Source organism: Hypomesus nipponensis, chromosome 12 (genome assembly GCF_054491055.1).
Source record: "Hypomesus nipponensis isolate SF chromosome 12, ASM5449105v1, whole genome shotgun sequence".
NCBI classification, from domain to species: domain Eukaryota; kingdom Metazoa; phylum Chordata; class Actinopteri; order Osmeriformes; family Osmeridae; genus Hypomesus; species Hypomesus nipponensis.
This window is the reverse complement of record NC_140372.1, coordinates 3037501-3060786: the sequence shown is the minus strand read 5'-3', so window position 1 is coordinate 3060786 and position 23286 is coordinate 3037501. Positions and strand designations below refer to the sequence as shown.

At 51.8% G+C, this 23286-nt stretch overlaps 1 protein-coding gene across 1 annotated transcript in view; it reads right to left on the bottom strand.

Annotated features, from left to right (window-relative positions):
- The window catches only part of mdga1 (MAM domain containing glycosylphosphatidylinositol anchor 1), a 98733-nt gene that overhangs the window by 48247 nt on the left and 27200 nt on the right, over positions 1-23286 (bottom strand). The window contains exon 4 of the mRNA XM_084668514.1: positions 15865-16039. Coding sequence (XP_084524640.1) covers positions 15865-16039 — 175 coding nt within the window. The remainder of the gene's footprint in view (positions 1-15864; positions 16040-23286) is intronic.

Genomic DNA, 23286 nt, shown 5'->3' with positions numbered 1-23286 from the left:
ACACACGCAAAAAACTGTTAAAATGTTGTTCACTTTGGCAGAATTTCAACAGATTCTAACACAAAAATATCTGCTCGTGCACAATCTCTTTCACACACACACACACCAACAGAGGGCCTGTGAATACAGAGCAGCACAAACAGAGCTTCGCGGCGCGTTTGATCCAGCAAGCCTCGTCAATTATTTAAGATTCCGCACATAGCCCTAAAGAGAGCACAAAACAAGCACAGGCCCTACATTTGGAAAATAATGAGAACATTGCCAGTGTTTAAAATGCAAAGCTGGGAAGTAAAGATTTATTTAGGCTGGTTATATTTTGCTCCTTTAAGAATTGTTGACGTTACTCAACCTTTACCTTCTTCCCATTAAGGCCCAATCACTATCTCTTGGTTTTCTCTCTCTGCCTCTCTGTCTGTCTGTCTGTCTCTCTCTCTCTCTCTCTCTCTCTCTCTCTCTCTCTCTCTCTCTCTCTCTCTCTCTCTCTCTCTCTCTCTCTCTCTCTCAGCCCCTCTCTCTGTCTGTCTCTGTCTCTCTCTCGCTCTCTCTCTGTCTCTGTGTCTCTCTCTGTCTCTCTCTCTGTGTCTCTCTCTCTCTCTCTCTCTCTCTCTCTCTCTCTCTCTCTCTCTCTCTCTCTCTCTCTCTGTCTCTCTCTGTCTGTCTCAGTTTTTCTCTTTCTTGCCCTTACTCCTCAGTCCCTTCCCCTCTGCATGACAGAGAGAACAAGGAAGCCAAATAAGATCTTTTCAATAAGATGCTTAGCAGCATTATGAATGCTCTAAACAACTCATACACATTCTGGGAGCCATTTCTGACAAGCAGATTTATATTTCAATCACGCGTTTCCAACAACACCACGGCGACGCAGAAAACCTTTTTCACGAGCAAAGAGATGTGGTTGTGACTGTGTCTGAACCCAGGCCTATCGCTTGGTAGCTTCTCTACCTGTGTGTTACAGTTCCTTCTCTGTGTGGAATACACCTCCCCTCTACCCTGCCTGTGTATGCCGTTAAAGTCCCCACAAACCACTTAAACCAAACACACACACAGAGCTGCAGCTTCTGATGTTCCAGGGCTGAGATTTCAAGCGTAGCAGCAGAGCTACGCTGCGGGGCAAATCACACTGTGCTTTTCCTCTCTGGCTGCTGCCTCAGTCCTTGCCTCGGTCCCTGCCTCCGACCCTGCCTCTGCCCCTGCCTCTGCCCCTGTCTTTGTCCCTGCCTCCGACCCTGCCTCTGTCCCTGCCTCCCCCCCTGCCTCAGTCCGTGCCTCCCCCCCTGCCTCAGTCCCTGCCTCCGACCCTGCCTCTGTCCCTGCCTCCCCCCCTGCCTCAGTCCCTGCCTCCCCCCTGCCTCTGTCCCTGCCTCCGACCCTGCCTCCCCCCCTGCCTCCCCCCCTGCCTCAGTCCCTGCCTCTGTCCCTGCCTCCCCCCCTGCCTCAGTCCCTGCCTCGGTCCCTGCCTCCCCCCCTGCCTCAGTCCCTGCCTCCGACTCTGCCTCTGTCCCTGCCTCCGTCCCTGCTTCTGCCCCTGCCTCCACCCCTGTCTTTGTCCCTGCCTCCGCCCCTGCCTCGGTCCCTCCACCAGGGTCAATGAGGATGAGAGTTTCAGCGTCGGGATGACAACCAGCATATAATCAGGACACCACACATCACAGCTGCAAGTGTGGAGCAGGGGCACCGCTAGGGTGTCTGGGAACAGGGGCACCGCTAGGGTGTCTGGGAGCAGGGGCACCGCTAGGGTGTCTGGGAACAGGGGCACAGCTAGGGTGTCTGGGAGCAGGGGCACCGCTAGGGTGTCTGGGAACAGGGGCACCGCTAGGGTGTCTGGGAACAGGGGCACCGCTAGGGTTTCAGGGAACAGGGGCACCGCTAGGGTTTCAGGGAACAGGGGCACCGCTAGGGTGTCTGGGAACAGGGGCACCGCTAGGGTTTCAGGGAACAGGGGCACCGCTAGGGTGTCTGGGAGCAGGGGCACCGCTAGGGTGTCTGGGAACAGGGGCACCGCTAGGGTTTCAGGGAACAGGGGCACTGCTAGGGTGTCTGGGAGCAGGGGCACCACTAGGGTCTCTGGAAACAAGGGCACCGCTAGGGTTTCAGGGAACAGGGGCACCGCTAGGGTTTCTGGGCCCCCTTGAGAATTTGTATTCTGGGCCCCAAAATCTAAATCATACAGGACAGGATGGGATTCTGCTGGTTCTAACCCCCCACCCCCCACCTCCCCCCCTTACAGCCCCCCTGGTGTGGGTGATTCCACTGGGTCCACTGCCCCGGGTGGACCACATCTGGCTTCAAAGGATGGAGGTTTTAGTCAGCGTTGCATGCAGCATGCAGTGTGTGTCGGGAGTCTTGGACAGGGAGGAGGGGGGGCATGGTGGATGGATGGTGGGCGGGGTTTTGGGCGACACTGACTCACCCCTGAAGTTCTCTATCATGCAGTGTCTGGGATTCACTCAGGCTTTTTCGAAACACGTTGTCAAGCGGCTCTGCTTGTAAACGGGAGGGTAAACGTGACTTTATTAAAGGCAGCCGTTGTGTGAAGCACCGACCTTGCTCCCTGGACTGTGGTCTTAGGGCTCCACATTCAGATGCTTTTCAAAAGGTCAAAGGTCAGGTAGCACGTGTAGTGGTCCCCCATAACATGTCGCAACGCACATGACCTTGTGGTTCTAATCTGTCAACTCCCTCGTATTCCCCACCAGGCTGGCTGCAGCGTGGAACCAACCTTGAGCCAAAAAGACCGGAGGAAATCATGGGACAGCTTGGTGACAGATCTGTGTGAGGCCACATGATTGTGTGACACACACACACACACACACTCATTAAAACGCCTAACAGAAGTTTACCATCCAGAGATCTGAGTGAGAATCCACCACTGGCTGGCATGGAGGCGATGGTCTTTGCCTCGTGTTGCCTTCCCTCAGAAGCGCTCCAAAAATGCTGAGCAAGCCTGCAACTGTTAACGCAACTGAAAGCTCTGGACCTGTGTTGAGGCCGCAGGACGGCCCTCAGAAATGTTCACAGTTGTTTATATGCTGTTTATATGCTCCTTTATTTACTTGTTTTCCTCCTTGGCAGCTCTCTCTGTCTTTTTAGCAGAGCTGTCGGCCAGTTTCCCAGCTGGGACCCACAACCTCTAAAACTGTCTTACTGCCACAGACTGTCTTTGTTTTTGCATCTCTTTCTGCTCTCTCTCCTGCTCTCTCTCTCTTTCTGCTCTCTCTCCTGCTCTCTCTCTCTTTCTGCTCTCTCTCCTGCTCTCTCTCTCTTTCTGCTCTCTCTCCTGTCCTCTCTATCTCTCTGTTCTCTCTCCTGCTCTCTCTCTGCTCTCTCTCCTGCACTCTCTCTTTTTCTCACATTCTCTTTCTCCTCTTTTACTCCTGTTCTTTATGTCTTATTGTATTCTCTTTCTTTCCCTTTCTCTCCCTCTCTCTCCATCTCTCTATCTCTGACTTACGATTTCAATCTTTTTGAGCCAGTGTGTAGTGGGCCCCGGGCGGCTCCCTGCTTCCTAAGACTTCCTTCATTATCCGGCCTGCCTGGCCCAGCAGTAAGGGAACAGCTGAGGGCAAGACGAGGGGAAGGAGAGGAGGGGACGGGAGAGAGGAGGAGGAAGAAGAGAGGGAGAGGAGTGGAGGGGAGGGGAGGGGGGAGGGGAGGGGGGAGGGGAGGGGGGGGAAGGAAAGGGGGGTAGAGGAGAGGAGGAGAGGGGAAGGGAGGGAGAGGAGGAAGAAGAGAGGGAGGGGAGGGAGAGGGAGAGGGAGAGGGAGAGGGTTAGGGAGAGGGAGAGGGAGAGGGAGAGGGAGAGGGAGAGGGAGAGGGAGAGGGAGAGGGAGAGGGAGAGGGGGAAGAAGAGAGGGAGGGTAGGGGTAGGGGGTGGAGTGGAGAGGAGAGGAGAGGAGAAAGGAGGAGGAGGAGGAGGAAGAAGAGAGGGGAGGGGAGGGGAGGGGAGGGGAGGGGAGGGGAGGGGAGGGGAGGGGAGGGGAGGGGAGGGGAGGGGAGGAGAGGGGAGGGGAGGGGAGGGGAGGGGGAGAAGGGGGAGAGGGGGAGAAGGGGGAGAAGGGGGAGAAGGGGGAGGAGGGGGAGGAGGGAGAAGGAAGAAGAGAGGGAGGGGAGGGGGAGGGGGGACGGGGGAGGGGAGGGGGGAAGGAAAGGGGGGTAGAGGAGGAGAGGGGAGGGGAGAGGAGGAAGAAGAGAGGGAGGGGAGAGGGTGAGGGAGAGGGAGAGGGAGAGGGAGAGGGAGAGGGAGAGGGGGAGCGGGGAGGGGGAAGAAGAGAGGGAGGGTAGGGGTAGGGGGTGGAGTGGAGAGGAGAGGAGAGGAGAAAGGAGGAGGAGGAGGAGGAAGAAGAGAGGGGAGGGGAGGGGAGGGGAGGAGGGAGGAGGGGGAGGAGGGGGAGGAGAAGAGAGGGGAGGGGAGGGGAAGGGAGGGGAGGGGGAGGAGGGGGAGGAGGGGGAGGAGGGGGAGGAGGGGGAGGAGGGGGAGGACAGTATTCCATTGGGAACAGAAAGAAAGTCAGAAAAGGAAAGACTGTGTGGTAAAGAGAGGGAAGAAAATAGAGACAGAAGACTGAGAACGTGAAAGACAAATGAAACGAGAGCAAGTGCATGAAGCATTGACTTTGACAGCTGTTGCTGCGTGATGGGCAGATGACAAATATATTGTTGGTAAAGTAATATCGGGATTGATCCAGCTTTATGACTGATGATTCATAATGAGGCCCAGTGGGCACGCTGGTTATTGGACGTCCAAGTTAGGCCATCATATCTCAGAGGACACACATAAAAACATAAAAGACAATAAAAAAGATGGCTTTACGGTCGCCGCACAGTTTACGACTCCATTCCCATCCCATAGGCACATTGAAACACCAGCGTTGCATGATGGAACGCAACCAATTAAGTCCTGCAGCATCACATAATGAAAGACGCACAATCAACGGTCTTCCACCATAACGGCGAGAGGGACAAACAGAAGACTCTGTTTCTCTGTACGAGTCATCGCATTTGATTTACAGCATGCTCGCAATGTTCAACACTCTCCGGTCAATACGCTTGATTGATGGAGTCCCCAGTTTCATGGAAGTGATGACAGCAGACTGAAATGGAGCCGATTGAAATCTGATAAGGGTATTGATCCTGGGGGATTGAATAGACCGTGGTCGTCTTAATTACTGCCTCCGTCATTGTAATGTAATTATATCGCTTCTAGATTGTGTTTCATGGCGCAATCGAAACAAAAGTAAGGTCATCCTAAATTAAAGGGCAATTTAGCTCCCACATGTTAGGTACTGAGTTTTGCGTGTTTTTAGTTTTTATCCAGCAGTCTTGTGTTTCCTTGTTTTCCCGTGAGCTTTAATTTTGACACCACCGCTTTGAATTACTGACATGATTTATATCATTTAATTATCTTTTTATGGTTTTTCCCCCCTGAAAAACGGTGAGCAACAAAATTCTGGTGTAAGGTCAAGATAATTTCTGCACTTTCTAGGGTAGTGTAACCTTCAGGGAGGAGAGGGAGCTATACAGAAGAAATGATAAAAACTCATTTTTAGATAAAGCTGGCCAGGCGATGTGGACAAGTAGAATGATCTTATCTCACTGCCTGTCTGAGAACTGGCTTATTTTCAACATTTGCTCCCTTTTACAGTACCTCCAAGGTGTGTGTGTGTGTGTGTGTGCGTTTCTGTGTGTGAGTCTTTATCTTCCCCAGGGGTGTGGGACCCAGACTCATTAGGGGGCTTAGCCCTTCCTCCCAGAATATCTCTGGGTCTTCATCATGTGTGTGTGGAGGCAGTAAAGGAAATGAAAACACTCAAGTGAAGTCATTGGATGACACAGAATATGGTCTGTCTGTCTGTTAGTCTGTCAGCGCGCCCATTTGTCACATCTGTCACGCTTACAGTCTCGACACCCCCCCGCACACAAACACACACACATACATGCACACTACTTGCAGAGCAGGCAATAAACACATTGACGTGCACACACACACAATCAAAAACACAACTGCAATTTCAACTCTTTCCTACTTTTTCTGACAATAGATCGACTTATTTCCTTCCCCAAATCCTTCCCTTTTCTCTCTCACAAACACTCTCTCTCTCTCTTAGTCCTCCTCTCCTCCCTTACCTCTTTCCCCTTTTTCTTCCTCTCTAGTGAACAGAACACTTTAACAGGAGTCTGAGGAGCTTGGAGGGTCATAAGCTATACAGTGCGGATGGAAGCCTGAACATATGGGGGTTTGTGTGACCCCAAACTGTCTTGGAAGTGTACTCCTGCTTTGAATCACCGTCAGGGTGACAGGAGGGAACACACACCAGCAGTCACAACACACACACTCCACATATTCTCAACTTTGCCTTTAAAAAGCTACAAAACAAAACGTCACATGACTACCGCTTCAAATCCTAACTCCAACGGAACACATCTCTTCTACCGTGGTGTTTTCAGAATGACTTTGAGGAAACAAAAGAGGAAACAGGAAGTACCAGGCGTGGCTAACGATCACTTCCTGCCGGCTTTGAGGGGTCTGAATGGTTGGACGAGCGAGAGCCAAGACGTTGGCGCCAAGAAGCCGGCGTGGAGTCTGACCAATCACGGCATCTCAAGTGGGTCAGAGAACTACAAAAGTCCAGGAAGTGTGAGGTGGATAATGGTCTGCACTCTAAATGTAGATGATGTAATCATCAGTGCATGATGTCCGAACTTTAGGTTAAACTGCAAACCACTTATCATTACAGGAAGCCATACAGTAAGCATTGGAGTACGGTGATTCAGAGAGACAGAGAAAGTTAGCAAAGGCCACAGTGGTTTAAACAGGTCCTCCAGCACTCTTTCAGTAATTCATAATTAATAAATTACATTAATTATTTGTGATCACTCATTCCAGTGATTCAGAGTCAGTGTGGGCCCTGAGAGGACTCTTCCCTGGGAGGGAGCTCACGCACGCCTCAGGGAGGGGTCTGTGCTCTGGAGGGGGAGGATGATGGTGGATGAGAGGCCAGGGTCAGTGGATGAGGTCTCCCTGGCTGCGGAGAGGCCGTCTGTGAGAGATCATCTTCCCTCAGTAAGTAAGTAAGACTTTATTTATATAGCACATTTCATACAGGAATTGCAGCTCAAGGTGCTTTACATAAAATCAACAAAAACAATAATACAGGTGATAAAAGTAATAGATCTAAAACATGTAACAAACCAGGCTAGCCGCACTCTATCTGCGGTCTCTCGAATCCGTCTTGGATCCGGGGGGAGAAGGAGAGAAGGAATGACTCCTAAAGCCTGAACGAGGGTGCACACCCTCTCACAACGGAATATACACACCCTGGCGGACCCTCGCGTACTCACAGACACGGAAAATATAACACCGGCTTCAGCCTTTACAAATCAACCTCCCCCCCCCACACACACACACACCACCTCCCCCCAAAACCTAGCACCAGGACGACCAATCACATCAGACCCTAACCCGGGGGGACAAACCACAGCCTGAACGAGACGTGAGCCTAATTAGGCTCCAGCAGACATGACTTATCTCACTAACACTGCCTGTTTTTTACATGAGGAACCCGTCCTGTCACCAGTCGCTCAATACCGATCTATAAAGCCCAGGGGCCGGCAGGCTGGGGACTAGAGTTACAGGGTAGGGACTAAGTTTAAGCATTCTTTTATTTGGGGATCATTTTGCTTACTGCCAGTACTGTACTGTTGTTATGCTTGACAACTTTTAGGTTGATGTTCACAACTTTTTTTGTCAGCTTTGTCGTATTAAAAAGCCTAAAAAAGAAATCTGTCCTTAATATAATAAGAATTTGACTTGATTTTGGCATTTATATGGTACATATATCGTTATTTGGCAAGTGCATCTCGGGTGATGTTGCGAAGTAATCCAAAAGTAATGTAACTTGTAGTGTAACTAATTACTTTCAGCAGGGAGTAATCTAGTAAAGTAAAGCATTACTTCAAAAAAAAGTAACTAGTAATGTGTAATCTATTACTTATTTTGAGTAACTACCCCAACACTGGTTATATCTTGGCATCACACAGACTGAGGTCATAAGTGTGTTACCATTCATGTCCACCCCTTTCTCCGCTGCTTTAGTCCATCTCTGTCAAGCTGATGTCTTCAACCCTCTACCCTTGAGTGACACAACCACGGGGGTTTCCACGACAACCGACCCAGGGAGCGGCAGTTGGGTTAGTTTTTTTATTCTCTCTCTCTCTCTCTCTCTCTCTCTCTCTCTCCCTCTCTCCCTCTCTCCCTCTCTCCCTCTCTCCCTCTCTCCCTCTCCCTCCCTCCCCCCTCCCTCCCTCCCTCCCTCTCTCTCTCTCTCTCTCTCTCTCTCTCTGTCAGACACGTTGTGAGTGCTTTTCCCTGTAAACGTCTCCCCGGCAACAGGAGCCCCGTCCTCCACTCCCGGCCCGCCCCCTTCTTCCAGACGTGTCAGACGACCCAGGGCTGCTTGTGAACACACGCCAAAGCCCCCGCAAACACCCTGTCAGTCTGTCGGCCTGGGTCCGCTGCCCCCCTCACTAACAAAGGATGGGCGAGCGAAAGGCCCTGGGGAACACCAGGAGACAGTGGGGGATCTGTTCACAGCTCAGAGATCAATTAGTAATGCCTTAGCAGCTTCGTGCTGGAGGAGGTTGTGAGAGAGGGATCTCTGGAGCAGGGCCTGAACCCAGGTGTCTACGTCACCGCGACAACGTCACCGCGACAACGTCACCGCGACAACGTCACCGCGACGACGACAACGACTGAATGTCGGGTTCCCCCGTGTGATGCTTTCACCTGACGCACAGACGATGCAAGGTCTTGTGTGTGTGTGTGTGTGTCTGTGTGTGTGTGTTTTACTGGACGTGGTATGGTTATTCAAGATGAGTGAAATGAAAGCCTGTTGTTGTAAGGTCAAAGGTCAAAACTGCGCTTGCCCTTTGTGAGTGGCGCCCGCTTCGAAGTGAATGAAACAATCGTGACCTGAATCTTTTTCATCTAGTTGAAGCTTGTGAACTCTGCAAAACATGAAGCCGTCTTATTGAAGAGAAGCCACACTCCCTCTCGTGACCTGAACATCTTTACGCTGCCTCTCTCATACAAAAGGAAACAAACTCACAAAATGGAGTTAGATGTGTACCTGAGGTTCAGGTGAGGACCCCACTACAACTCCCATCAGCCAACACGGCCGTCAGCCAATCGCATCAATCTCACACCTGTTTCCCAGCACAACACAGCATCTGCATCTGCTTGCAAAAGAGTTCTGGAAGGTGGGCAGATGAGTGTGCCATCTGGGGCCTGTGCTGCACACACTGAGGAACGAGGCCTTCTGAAGCCCAGTGTTCTGTTCAGTTTCCTCAGATAACTGTGCCGGCTGTGTGTGGACTGTGCTCCCTGTGTGTGGACTGTGCTCCCTGTGTGTGGACTGTGCTGCCTGTGTGTGGACTGTGCTGCCTGTGTGTGGACTGTGCCGGCTGTGTGTGGACTGTGCTCCCTGTGTGTGGACTGTGCTCCCTGTGTGTGGACTGTGCTGCCTGTGTGTGGACTGTGCCGGCTGTGTGTGGACTGTGCTGCCTGTGTGTGGACTGTGCTCCCTGTGTGTGGACTGTGCTCCCTGTGTGTGGACTGTGCCGGCTGTGTGTGGACTGTGCCGGCTGTGTGTGGACTGTGCTGCCTGTGTGTGGACTGTGCTCCCTGTGTGTGGACTGTGCCGGCTGTGTGTGGACTGTGCCGGCTGTGTGTGGACTGTGCTGCCTGTGTGTGGACTGTGCTCCCTGTGTGTGGACTGTGCTCCCTGTGTGTGGACTGTGCTCCCTGTGTGTGGACTGTGCTGCCTGTGTGTGGACTGTGCCGGCTGTGTGTGTGCTCCCTGTGTGTGGCCGCCCCTGTACAAGCATGCCTGACATGTCAGGTGACGTGAGAAAGGAATTTTGAAGCCACCAGGCAGAGTGTGGTTGAGAATGAAGGGACTCAACAGTCTGGGCATGCATGACTTTGAGTGGGGGGACATGGGGGTACCATTAGTAGGATGTTTTTGCATAAAGCACGCTGGCTCAATAGCATAACTGCAAAGAGAATGTTAGTTATTCTCAGAATGGAAGCAATGGCATCTATGGTGGCGAGACCAAAACAAAGCAAAACATGAAGCAGACATACTAGCGTGTTTCAATGAACCGGTTAATTGTATGATGTAGTCAACATCCTGTAAGAATAAGCAACTCGCAAGCCAAAACACAGAATCATCATCCTCTATTCTCTTGTAATTTGCGAGGAAGCTAAACATATTCAAGACTATGGCGCTGTGCTCGATGTAAGGTTCATTAAGCCTATGTATGTACACTCTGCTCTGCTTGGATTAAAGAGAGTCAATGTCTCATTAAAATTCCTTGGTTTCCCAACACTGCAATGCTTTCTCTGTTGGTCTTCCCAGCCACTCAATAGTCATGCATCACCACACAACGCCGTGCTGAACACAAGCGCAGATCCACAAACACACAGACGCGCACACAAACATGCATCTTGCATCCTGTAGATCTATCTCACAGAATCAACTGGAAAAGGGGAAACCAGCCAGAGAGTTGTGCACACTAAACCAGAAAACATTAGAAACTCCCTTTTCACCACTTTAATAAAAGGGTATATATTTTTTATATAGCACTATGAAGCGCAGAGAGTGAAGGCTGCCTGCCATTCATTGCAACTGTTATCTACAGAACATAATTTGCCTCCATTGAATGGGATGGTAATGCATTTCATCAGATAAACATGTATAATTTCCTTCGACAATTGCTTCTTCCAACGAAGCCTTAGAGCAGTACTTTCAATGAGGCAGGGTAGGAGTTTTGCAGGTAAGAGAGTGATCTGAATACAATCTCTGCCAATATCACCTCTGAATAAACTTATATTTAGTCTGGAAAGGAACACTGTAATGAAATGTGGTTGTAATATTCCCTGAATATTAAACAACAAGGTCTCATCTCTGTGGTGTCTCAGTCTAATTCTGGAGTCTGATGTAAAGTCACGTGCAAGTGCACACTTAGGGTATGACACGCTGATGACCCCCCTGGAGAGAGAGAAAGAGAGAGACAGAGAGAGAGAGAGAGAGAGAGAGAGGAGAGAGAGAGACAGAGAGAGGAGGAGAGAGAGGTAGAGAGAGGAGAGAGAGAGAGAGAGAGAGAGAGAGAGAGAGAGAGAGAGAGAGAGAGAGAGAGAGAGAGAGAGAGAGAGAGAGGGAGATTGGGAGAGAAAGAGGGATAGTGACGGAAGGAGGGAGAGAAAGAGAGAGAGGGGAGTGAGATCCTTTGCATGAAACATCCACAGAAGAAAAAAAAAGAAAAACAAATGTTACTGCATCAATATTTCATTTAGAACTTGTCCAGTTGGCCTGTCTATAAAAATGTCTGTTGATGTATTATGGTGTTCTCACTGCATTAAAGGGAGATGTTTTAATGATTTAAAGATACATGACACACACTGTGTACATGCGGTAAAACATCTTCAGTTTCTGGTTATTTTGATGCACATAATTCTTTTATTAGTTTTATTTCTCCATTTGACTATCTTTCTTTCCCTCTCCCTCTCTGTCTCCCGATCTCCCCCCCCCCTCTCTCCCCCCCCTCTCTCTCCCCCCCCCCCCTCTCTTCCCCCCCTCTCCGCATCTCCTCTCTCTCGCTCTCACTACCACTTCAACAGTTGTCCTTGTTGAGGATGTTTTTGCTTCTCGGTGGCCTTAGAAAGAATAAACTGCAAGGCCTTCTGAGCTGATAGGATCACCACGCTGTGCATGCGACAAGACTCGCAAAGAGAGACAACAGGGGAAAGATGGAACACAAACACTTGTCTTTCTACCTCCCGCCCGCGGAGGAATTGTTTACCAGGATAGAAACCTTGACACAAGCCCCTAACAAGAGCTACACTGTATATACATGCACTGTAAACAAAAATGTAAAGATTGAAAAGAGTTGTGACATTGCTCTCATCGCACCCTTGTCCTTGGATTAGATGTGGCTCAAGACCACAGCTTCAGAAGACTGAAGAAGTTTGATATGGACTCATGCTCACTAACCTTTACAGATGCACTATAGAGAGCATTCTGACTGGTTGTATTACAGTCTGGTATGGGAGCTGCACAGACAGGGACCGCAAGGCCCTACGAAGTGTGGTCCGTTCTGCTGAGTTCATCATCGGCAGGAAGCTCCCAGCCCTACAGGACACCTACCACACACGTTGCCTAAGGAAAGCCGGCAGGATTCTAAGAGACTGTTCCCACCCATCCTTCAGCCTCTTTACCCCGTTGCCTTCTGGCAGGCGTTACCGCAGCATCTGGTCGCGCACACGCAGACTGGACAACAGTTTCTACCCAACGGCCATCACACACAAACACAGAAGCAGCAGCTGTGTTCATAGGGTGAGATGGTGTGAGAATGGTTGTTCTCCGTCGCCTTTATCCAGAACTCAGAATCTACCAAACACACACACACTAACTTCAAGCTGAAATCTTCTGGGTGACACACCCCCTCCCCTCTCTTCTCCTCTCCTCTCCTCCCTTCTCCTCCCCTCTCTTGTCCTCTCTTCTCCTCTCCTCCCCTCTCCTCTCCTTTCTTCTCCTCTCCTCTCCTCCCCTCCCCTCCCCTCTCTTCTCCTCTCCACCTCTTGCCCATGTCCCCTCCCTCATTTCACAAGTTCCTGTCAGTTCTAAAAAAGCGCCCCTTCCCCTGCCCTTAAGCCCCCCCTGGTGACACCCTCTACCCTAATTGGCTACCCAGGAGGTGGGGGGGGGGGGGGGGGGGGGTTTCCTGCAGCCACACCAGAGCGTGGGTGGGAGAGCAGAAGAGAGTAGGGTAGAAGAGCAGCAGCACTGTAAAGTTTGACAACCGACTGTTTCCTTCGTGACTCAACCAGCTGCCATAGTCAGAATCAGACAGAAAGGTCACACCTCATGTTATCTACCTGCCTGTTTGTCTCTCTCTCTCTCCCTCTCTCTCTCTCTCTGTCTCTCTCTCTCTGTCCCTCCCTCTCTCTCACTCTCCCTTTTCCTCTCTCTCTCTGTGTGTGTGTCTTTCGTGTGTGTGTGTGTGTTTGTGTGTGTGTGTGTGTGCTCCCCTCATTCACATTCCGTGACACGATCTGTGCCTCTCTCTGTGGTGTCCCCCCTCCAGGACAAAGGTGCTGTTGTGAGAGGCAGAATGTGAGGGCAGCGACTAATGAGAGGTGGCGTGAACACACACCACACTGCAGCCTGGCATGCTGCTAGTTCAGCACACACACAGACACCAACAGCATGCAGCGTACATCCCATATTCTATATATATATACAGTTGACAAGATATCAGTCTATCGTTGACAGGGTTTGTGTTTCAAATCATTTCAGACGAGGAAGAAATTCGATTTTTTGAACCAGTCAGTAAAAACAGGAGGATTTTAAAAGCAGCAACAACACAGTTACCGTCAATTTAACATCATCCCCCTCCCTCCCCCCTCCCCCCTCCCCCTCCCTCCCTCCCTCCCTCCCCCCTCCCCTCCCCCGTCCCTCGAAGCGCTTCTTACCTTTGGCTCCCGTGAATCCAGGACGTAACACAAAAAGAACGACCAGAACTCAAGCAGGTTTAGCAATTAGCACAAGGGGCTAATTAGAGGCCATTTTCCTGATGGGCCGCGTTAGGCTAGGCTAGGCTAGGCAATGCTAGGCTAAACTAGCTGAGTTGGTGGTGGGGTTATTTAGCATGGGTTTCTGAACCAAGTCCATCCCGGCTGTAGAGGCCAAGTTAAACCCAGCCTGCTCACTGCCCCACTGTCTCACTGGTCAGAGTGCCAGGGTCAAAGTTCATCTGGCCCTCGGCCCCTACTGACCCCAGCAGCAGGGGTGGTGTAGAAGGGTCAAAGGTGGAAATGGAATGGAAAGATGTGTGCCTGTCATAGGGGAGTGCGGGGGGTGGGGGGGGGGGAGAGAGGTGAAGTGGATGGAGGGTCAAGTTATTTATTTCTTCATGAATATTGAGCAACGCTGAATCATATTCAGTTTCTGTTCTGTTCCTTTCTTTAATCTCTCTCTTCCATCTCCACTACCTTTCGCAGTCCCTTCCTTCTCTCTTCATCTCTCCTCCCTGCTGTTGGTGTCTAACCCACTTGGCTTTGATGTCACCCTCATCTGCCTCTTCCTGTGCAGTGTGTGCAGTTTGGCTGTTCTTCTGTGTGATGATGTGTGTGTGTGGGTGTGGGTGTGTGGGTGTGTGTGGGTGTGTGGGTGTGTGTGGGTGTGGGTGTGTGTGGGTGTGTGTGCGTGGGTGTGTGTCTCCATAAAGTTAACCTCATGAGTGAACTAATGAAATTGAGTCAGTCACCTCGACATGATGTTTGAACCTCACAACCTCGGGAAAAAACTGTCTGTTGATAACATCAAAGAGCATTTTACCAGATGGTACCGGCGACAAAACTAGTTAGAAAGAGGGAGTGAAGGAGGGGGGGGGGAGACATAGGGAGAGACAAAGGGGAGAGAAAGGGGGAGAAAAAGGGGGAGCTCTCCAAGTTTACTAAGGCCTTGTTCTTGTTCCAGGAACACAGAACAGGTCAGTGAGTTCTTTGTACTTTGACCAGGAGTGCTCTCTCTTTCTCTCTCTCTACCTCTCTCTCCCTCTCTCTCTCTCTCTCTCTCTCTCTCTCTCCTCTCTCTCTCTCTCTCTCTCTCTCTCTCTCTCTCTCTCTCTCTCTCTCTCTCTCTCTCTCTCTCTCTCTCTCTCTCTCTCTCTCTCTCTCTCTGTCTCTTTCTCCCTCTCTCTCTCTGTCTCTCTCTCTTTCTGTCGATCTTTCTGTCTCCCTCTCTGTCTCTCTCTTTCTGTCACTCTCTCTCTGCCTCTCTACCTCTTTATCTCTCTCCCTCTCACTCACCTAAAGGAGGGAAGTAGCTTAGTTCTTTAACACCCCCCCTCCTCCTCCTCCTTGCCCCTCCCCTGGCCAGCTTTGCTAACTGCCTCTCTCCTCCAGGTCCACTGGGAAGTGTGCTGGGAGCGTGGCACAGGAGGGGAGAAAAATGGAACAAGCGCCGGCCGTCGGTAGTGGTTACCCTCAATCCACCTGTCAATCTGCCCTGTTTACCTGCCGTCTCTTCCTCCAGGACAGCGCAGGGACCATGAGGGAGGTGTGTGTGCATATGATGTGTGTGTGTTCAGTTTGGGCTCAACAGACCCGGTGTGCCTGACTGATCGGTCTACCTGGCCTTCACACGCTAGCAGGGCTGTGTGTGTGTGTGTGTGTGTGTGTGTGGTGTGTGTGTGTGGGGGGTTTGGAGGGCCAGTTGAGGCTCCTGGCCCGGCCCCTGACTCAGGGGGACAGTGGTGACAGTGAAGACAGGCAGCAGCGTGGGCCCCCTAGACTCCACATGTGCTTCTCAACGTGGTCCGGACCAGCTGGAGAGCACCTGTGGTGCTCCCCTCCGCAGGCCAGGGTTCAGTACCGTCCTGTCAGACCAGCTTCTTGCTACACGGGGACCGCGGTTAGTTCCGCCCGGGGGGGGGCGGGGCCTGAGCACCAGTCCAGCTAGTTGAGAAACAGAGGGCTAGGGGACCCACACCACCTGGACTTACTCTCCTACTCTCATTGGTTCCTACCAACTCCGCCCCTCCCCAGGAGTATCCTCTGTAGCCCCGCCTACTTCCTGGTTCACCAACAGAAGTTGTAAATACAACCCAAACATGAGTGTAGTCATTCTAAACACCCCTCCCCCACAGCCCTACACCGGATACTCCTGGAGAGCTCATTCCCGTCACGGAAATAATTTTGCCTCTCGGTCCAATCACGTCCCTCTCTCCTTTGTTTCTTCCCGTGCACGGAGAACGATTGGACGGCCGGTCGGGGGCTTCGCTGTAGCGGTCCCGCCCACTTACACTGCACGTCTACGCGGATGGACTTGATGGCAGCCACCCCAACCCCGTTGTCGGCCTTGCAGTAGTAGCGGCCGCCCTGCTCCCGCCGGATGGAGGAGATGCGCAGGGTCTCGTTGTAGATGGTCGTCTCCTGGAACTTGTCTGAGGCGCTGCCCGCTGTCTTCGTCCATCGAACCTGAGGGGGGGAGGGGGGTGGAGGGGTTGATTAGTATCATGACAGCAGCTGCAGAGAGAGAGACTGAGAAAGGAGAGAGTAGAATACGAGACATAAAGACATGGAGAGAGAGAGAGAGAGAGAGAGAGAGAGAGAGAGAGAGAGAGAGAGAGAGAGAGAGAGAGAGAAAAGGCCGGCTGATATCCCAGAGCACATCTCACAGAGTGAGTAAAAGACCCCGGATATGAGAAACACACACTTCCTGTTCAGAAACACACACTTCCTGTTCAGAAACACACACTTCCTTTTCACCGTTCAAGTCACGGAGCCCTTTTCAGAGTGCCGTCAAGGTCTGGTGGTGACGAGTTGAAGGTGTCAGTCCACCACGCATCACAGCTAATTGAGTCTCAGCACAGCCTTGAGTTGGTTAGAACCTCAATTATCTCATCAATATCGCAGCAATCAGACACCCAACACTGAAGTGAACCTCTTACTTAATTAAAATCACGCTCCGTGCAAACTAACAAAGAGTACTTGTGGCGGGGCCTGTAAACCAATCACCTTTAATGTCTATGTTGGGCTAGGAGGCATCACAGTCACCAGCTAGAATTAATCCCTATTAACCCTTGTGTTATCACCCCCTACAAGATAATTAACCATGTCCCATTATCTCAGAGGTCATTGGGGATAATGCTTGGGAGGTGAAGGATAGTTTGCGTGCGTGTGTGTGTGTGTGTGTGTACATGCATGCATGTGTGTGTTTCTCAGACAGGGTGTGCGTGGTACGTGTGTGTGTGTGTGTGTGTGTGTGTGGAGGACAGCTAGGTTAGAATCCACGTGGAGGATTAGAGGATGACTTGGCCTGTGTAAACGCTGGTGCTTGTTTATACAGCCCTGTTTGTTGGAGGATTTGGAGACAGATGTTCCCATTGATCAGACAAGACAAGCTATGAACTGAGACCTGTCAGCAGTTAGTGACTCCTGTGTGTGTGTGTGTGCGTGGGTGTGTGTGCATGTGGGTGTGTGTGCGTGTGTGTGCGTGTGTGTGTGCGTGTGTGTGTGGGTGTGTGTGGGAATGCTGAGCAGAATGCATATGGGGAACTCAATAATAGAGAGTGGTATGGATAGGAGGCGCTTCTCATGGGTGAGGCAAAGAGTTCTGCAGCAGCATAACTTTGTTTTTGTATGTACGTGAGAGAGAGAGAGAGAGAGAGAGAGAGAGAGAGAGAGAGAGAGAGGGTGATGGAGATTCTTACCTTCTTTCAACTTTGAGATCAATTTTGATCTATTATCTAAACCATTTCCTGTTGAAAGGCACATCATGTTTTGCTACTGATGTGGAGTATGTTAAAGTTATATTAGCTTAGCATTTTGTAAGTCATATTAGACAAAATTAAAGAAAAGAAGGATAGAGAAAAAAAGAGAGGGAGAGGATGAGAGAGAGAGAGATAGTAGGATAGTACACTAGCCACAGTAGAGAACAAGAGAAAACAGCATCCAAAACACACATGAGGGAGGGAGGGAGGGAGGGAGGGAGGGAGGGAGGGAGGGAGGGAGGGAGGGAGGGAGGGAGGGAGGGAGGGAGGGAGGGAGGGAGGGAGGGAGGGAGGGAGGGAGGGAGGGAGGGAGGGACTGTGAAAAGACAGAGGAGATGAATAAGAAACACATTGGATGTAGATGAAAGCAGAGAGAACAGAGAAGACTGACACAGAAGCTGAGAGACACCTCTCTCTCTCTCTCTCTCTCTCTCTCTCTCTCTCTCTCTCTCTCTCTCTCTCTCTCCCTCCCTCCCTCCCTCCCCCTTCCCTCCCTCCCTCTCTCTCTCTCTCTCTAACTCTCTCTCTCTCCCTGTCTCTCTCTCTCTCTCTCTCTCTCTCTCTCTCTCTCTCTCTCTCCCTCCCTCCCTCCCTCCCTCCCCCTTCCTCCCCTCCCTCTCTCTCTCTCTCTCTCTAACTCTCTCTCTCCCTGTCTCTCTCTCTCTCTCTCTCTCTCTCTCTCTCTCTCTCTCTCTCTCTCTCTCTCCCTCCCTCCCCCCCTTCCTCCCTCCCTCCCTCTCTCTCTCTCTCTCTCTCTCTCTCTGTCTCTCTCTCTCTCTCTCCTCTGTTATCCCTGTGTCTCTCGCTCACCCTGTGGGTCTCCTGAGTACCCTCCCCTTTACTGCCACAGTAGGGAGATGGAAGAGCCTTTAACCCTACTGTCTCCATCTAATACACTTACCCCCTAACACACACACACACACACACACAGTTGTTCACATACAGTTCAAGCGCACTCCCACACATGCTACCACAGGAGCAAACCAGACGATGCTTCTGCTCGTCAGGGTTCTGTGTACCATACAGCAGAAATCGCAGGATCCAACACAGGGGTTCTGCAGGGAGTTTGCTGTGGAACTGGGACTCCAGAGAGAGACTGAAGGAGGAGTGTTGGCGAAGGAGCAGATTTTAGAGTGACGTCATAGAAACCATTCCTCAGCCACAGTACATTGCTCTGGAGACTGAGGCGTTGACGGGACAAGGCCTGTCTGCCAAATCTAGTTTCACTGCCTGTCCATCGACACCCTCCTGCCTCCACCCTGCCTCTCTCTGCCTCGCACTCTGCCTCCATGCCTACCTGCTCCCTGTCAATCTCCCTGCCTCCCTGCCTCTTTACCACCTTGTCACCACTCTCTGCCCATCTGCCTTCCTACCTGCCTCGCTGCCCCATCTGGCTGTCAGCCTGTTTTCCCATCCCCCGCATCCCTCCCCCTTCCCTCGCCTCTTCGCCTGCAGGCCTGCATGCTTTAATGCAGGCTTATCTATGGATAAGATCAGTTAAACGTTATTGACCTGCGGAGAGCAGGTGCTCATTATACAGGCTTGTTATGGATTGTTGCCATTGCAGAGAGACTGAGGACAAACACCCAGAGAAACAGGCTCCACTTCGATCTACAGCAACGAGAGAGAGAGAGTAAGGACAGGAGATTGGCCGAGAGACATGGATGGAGAAGATAGGAGGGTGAGAGAGAGAGAGAGAGGGAGACAAAGAGGGAGAGGGAGAGAGGGAGAGAGAGAGAGAGAGAGAGAGAGAGAGAGAGAGAGAGAGAGAGAGAGAGAGGGAGGGAGAAAGAGGGAGAGAAGGAGGGAGAGGGAAAAAAAGGGGGGGAGAGAAGGAGGGAGGTAAAAATGTAAGTATGCCTGGCACCACTAATATGGTTCTTCTTCTTTGATTTGTCTTTTCTTGTTCGTTCAAGGTTTGTTCCCATGGCAATTGGCACAGTGAGCTTCTGTAAATTCTGATGGGTAGGTCCTTTCACTCATTGTGAACGAGTTTCTAATCCTAATCCTTGTGTTGTTGGAGACCCAAGCGCTTGGCAGAGACGCCTTACCACACACATGTTGCTGTGTGACTGTAAGAGGAGGACGAGAGATGAAAGGAGGGGCGGGAGAAGCAGAGGGAGGAGGAAGAGAGGAAGGATAACAGACGCCTGGAGAGATCCAGTAATCACTCATCCTCTACGCCTTTACAAACGCTTGACAGAGATAGAGAGAGGTAGAGATATACTGTAGAGAGAGAATAAGAGAGAGAGAGATACTGTAGAGAGAGATATATATTGTAGAGAGAGAGTGAGAGAGAAAGAGAGAGAGAGAGAGGGAAGAGAGAGAGAGAGAGAGAGAGAGAGAGGAGAGAGAGAGAGAGAGAGAGAGAGAGAGAGAGAGTAAAGGGGGACTAGGGGAAAAGAGAGAATAAGAGAGAGAGAGATACTGTAGAGAGAGATATATATTGTAGAGAGAGAGTGAGAAAGAGAGAGAGAGAGAGGGGAAGAGAGAGAGAGAGAGAGGGGAGAGAGAGAGAGAGAGAGAGAGAGAAAGAAGAGAGAGAGAGAGAGAGAGAGAGAGAGAGAGAGAGAGAGAGAGAGAGAGAGAGAGAGAGAGAGAGAGAGTAAAGGGGGACTAGGGGAAAAGCAGGCGCCAAGCTTAAAATAAACTTACTGTAGCAATAACCGTTTTCATTATCCTTCAGTGTGAGAAGGGAGGGAGGGGGGAGTTGCTGGCAGATTAAGAGAGGGAAAGACAGGCATTAAGTCATAAACGTCTCCTTGTGAAGTGCTGCTTGAATTGGTGTCATTTAGCTGGGACTTAATTTACAATAATTTATATAATGGCAGATAGAAGATGGTTTGAAATGGATCGGTGGGTGGGGCATAAGGAGAGGTGGGTGGGGCATAAGGAGATGTGGGTGGGGCGTAGAGATGTGGGTGGGGCGTAGAGAGGTGGGTGGGGCGTAGAGATGTGGGTGGGGCGTAGAGATGTGGGTGGGGCGTAGAGATGTGGGTGGGGCGTAGAGATGTGGGTGGGGCATAGAGATGTGGGTGGGGCGTATGGAGAGGTGGGTGGGGCGTAGAGATGTGGGTGGGGCGTAGAGATGTGGGTGGGGCGTAGAGATGTGGGTGGGGCGTAGGGAGGTGGGTGGGGCGTAGGGAGAGGTGGGGCGTAGAGATGTGGGTGGGGCGTAGGGAGAGGTGGGGCGTAGGGAGGTGGGTGGGGCGTAGGGAGAGGTGGGGCGTAGGGAGGTGGGTGGGGCGTAGGGAGAGGTGGGGCGTAGGGAGAGGTGGGTGGGGCGTAGGGAGGTGGGTGGGGCGTGGGGAGGGAGAGGTGGGTGGGGCGTAGGGAGAGGTGGGGCGTAGGGAGAGGTGGGTGGGGCGTAGGGGAGGTGGGTGGGGCGTAGGGAGAGGTGGGTGGGGCGTAGGGAGGTGGGTGGGGCGTAGGGAGAGGTGGGTGGGGCGTAGGGAGGTGGGTGGGGCATAGGGAGAGGTGGGTGGGGCGTAGGGAGGTGGGTGGGGCGTAGGGAGAGGTGGGTGGGGCGTAGGGAGGTGGGTGGGGCGTAGACAGAGGTGGGTGGGGCGTAGAGATGTGGGTGGGGCGTAGAGATGTGGGTGGGGCATAGAGATGTGGGTGGGGCGTAGGGAGAGGTGGGTGGGGCGTAGAGAGGTGGGTGGGGCGTAGAGATGTGGGTGGGGCGTAGACAGGTGGGTGGGGCGTAGGGAGAGGTGGGTGGGGCGTAGGGAGAGGTGGGTGGGGCGTAGACAGAGGTGGGTGGGGCGTAGAGAGGTGGGCAGGGCGTATGGAGAGGTGGGTGGGGCATAAGGAGAGGTGGGTTTGCTACTGATGGGGCACAAATGAGCAAGAGAGAAGACGACCGACTCGTGGACACTGTCCCCCCCTCCCCCTCCACCTTTAACACAACAAATTAAGGAGCAACTCTTTAAATATTTAAAACCCCACGGTGTTGAAAGGTTAAAAGGTTTTACTCGTCTGACAAAAAGACACTATAGCATGCAGGGTACATTGACAGAGACATTTTTCTACTTTCTCAGGCTCTTTCTGTTTCTCATTCTCTCTCTCCTCTTTTGTCTCTCACCACAGAATGTTTTCTGATTCCCACCTTTCTGTCCTTAACTTTCCCTCTACCTCCATCCCACCATCATCTTCTCTCCCTCTCTCTTCTTGTCAACTCTCTGTCACTGTCTGTCCTCGATCTTCCTTTCCAACTAGCTCTTCCTCTCTCTTCCTCTCTTCCTCTCTTCCTCATTCTCTTCTCCCTCTCCTTCCTCTCCTTCCTCTCTTCCTCATTCTCTCTCCCTCTCTTCCTCTCTTTTTCTCGCCCCCCCCTCTCTCTCCAGGGTCAGACCATGACCTTGTTTTTTCGTGGAGGTTCTGGAGTACAGAGTGCTTCTGTAGCTCTCTGCCACCTGATCTTCCTCACTTTCAGCCACCAATCGATCCCGCTGTGCTCACCCCTCAAGGACAGAAACTCAAACCTGCCACCCCCCCCCTCCCCTCTCTCTCTCTCTCTCTCTCTCTCTCTCTCTCTCTCTCTCTCTCTCTCCCTCCCTCCCTCCCTCCCTCCCTCCCTCCCTCCTTTATTCTTCTAGTTCTCACATTCTCTTTCTTACCCTCCTCCTTCCTCTCCTCCAGAATCCATCACCATCCTTCTGTGCATACACACACATCCACACATCCACACACACAGACACACACACTCACACCAGTTTCAAGGTTGCAGTGACCAGTAGACCCATGAATAAATAATACGTGGAGGAGGCATCACTTTCAGAAAAACCATTTAGCCTCCTATTGTGTTCCTTAAGGGCCGTGCAGGGCATGTGTGTGTGTAGTTGTGTGTGTCTGTAAGTGTGTGTGTGTGTGTGTGTGTGAGAGTGAGTGAGTGTGTGTGTGTTGTGGGGGAGCTGGGACAGGAGGTCTATAGACTGGTGAGGACCAGGCCTTGTGAGCTGTGGTAACTACAAGCTCTGTTGTCCCTACAGTCACCAGACAAGCCTTTCAGAGTGAACCTTCTCTGTCTCTCTGGACCTCACTCCTCTCTCTCTGTCTCTCTGGACCTCACTCCTCTCTCCTCCCTCTCTCTCTGTCTCTCTGGACCTCACTCCTCTCTCTCTGTCTCTCTGGACCTCACTCCTCTCTCTGTCTCTCTGGACCTCACTCCTCTCTCTCTGTCTCTCTGGACCTCACTCCTCTCTCTCTGTCTCTCTGGACCTCACTCCTCTCTCCCTCCCTCTCTCTCTGTCTCTCTGGACCTCACTCCTCTCTCTCTGTCTCTCTGGACCTCACTCCTCTCTCTCTGTCTCTCTGGACCTCACTCCTCTCTCTCTGTCTCTCTGGACCTCACTCCTCTCTCTCTGTCTCTCTGGACCTCACTCCTCTCTCCTCCCTCTCTCTCTGTCTCTCTGGACCTCACTCCTCTCTCTCTGTCTCTCTGGACCTCCCTCCTCTCTCTCTGTCTCTCTGGACCTCACTCCTCTCTCTCTGTCTCTCTGGACCTCACTCCTCTCTCTCTGTCTCTCTGGACCTCACTCCTCTCTCCTCCCTCTCTCTCTCTGTCTCTCTGGACCTCACTCCTCTCTCCTCCCTCTCTCTCTGTCTCTCTGGACCTCACTCCTCTCTCCTCCCTCTCTCTCTGTCTCTCTGGACCTCACTCCTCCCTCTCTGTCTCTCTGGACCTCACTCGTCCCTCTCTCTCTCTCCCTCACTCTCCATCTCTCTCTCCCTCCTTTCTCTCTGTGTCAACCAATCCAATGAAAACCTTATTGACCACACGACACACCACCTAACTACCCTAACACCCACCCTAACACCCACCCTAACACTCACCCTAACACCCACCCTAACACTCACCCTAACACCCACCCTAACACTCACCCTAACACCCACCCTAACACCCACCCTAACACCCGCCCTATACACCCGCCCTAACACTCACCCTAACAC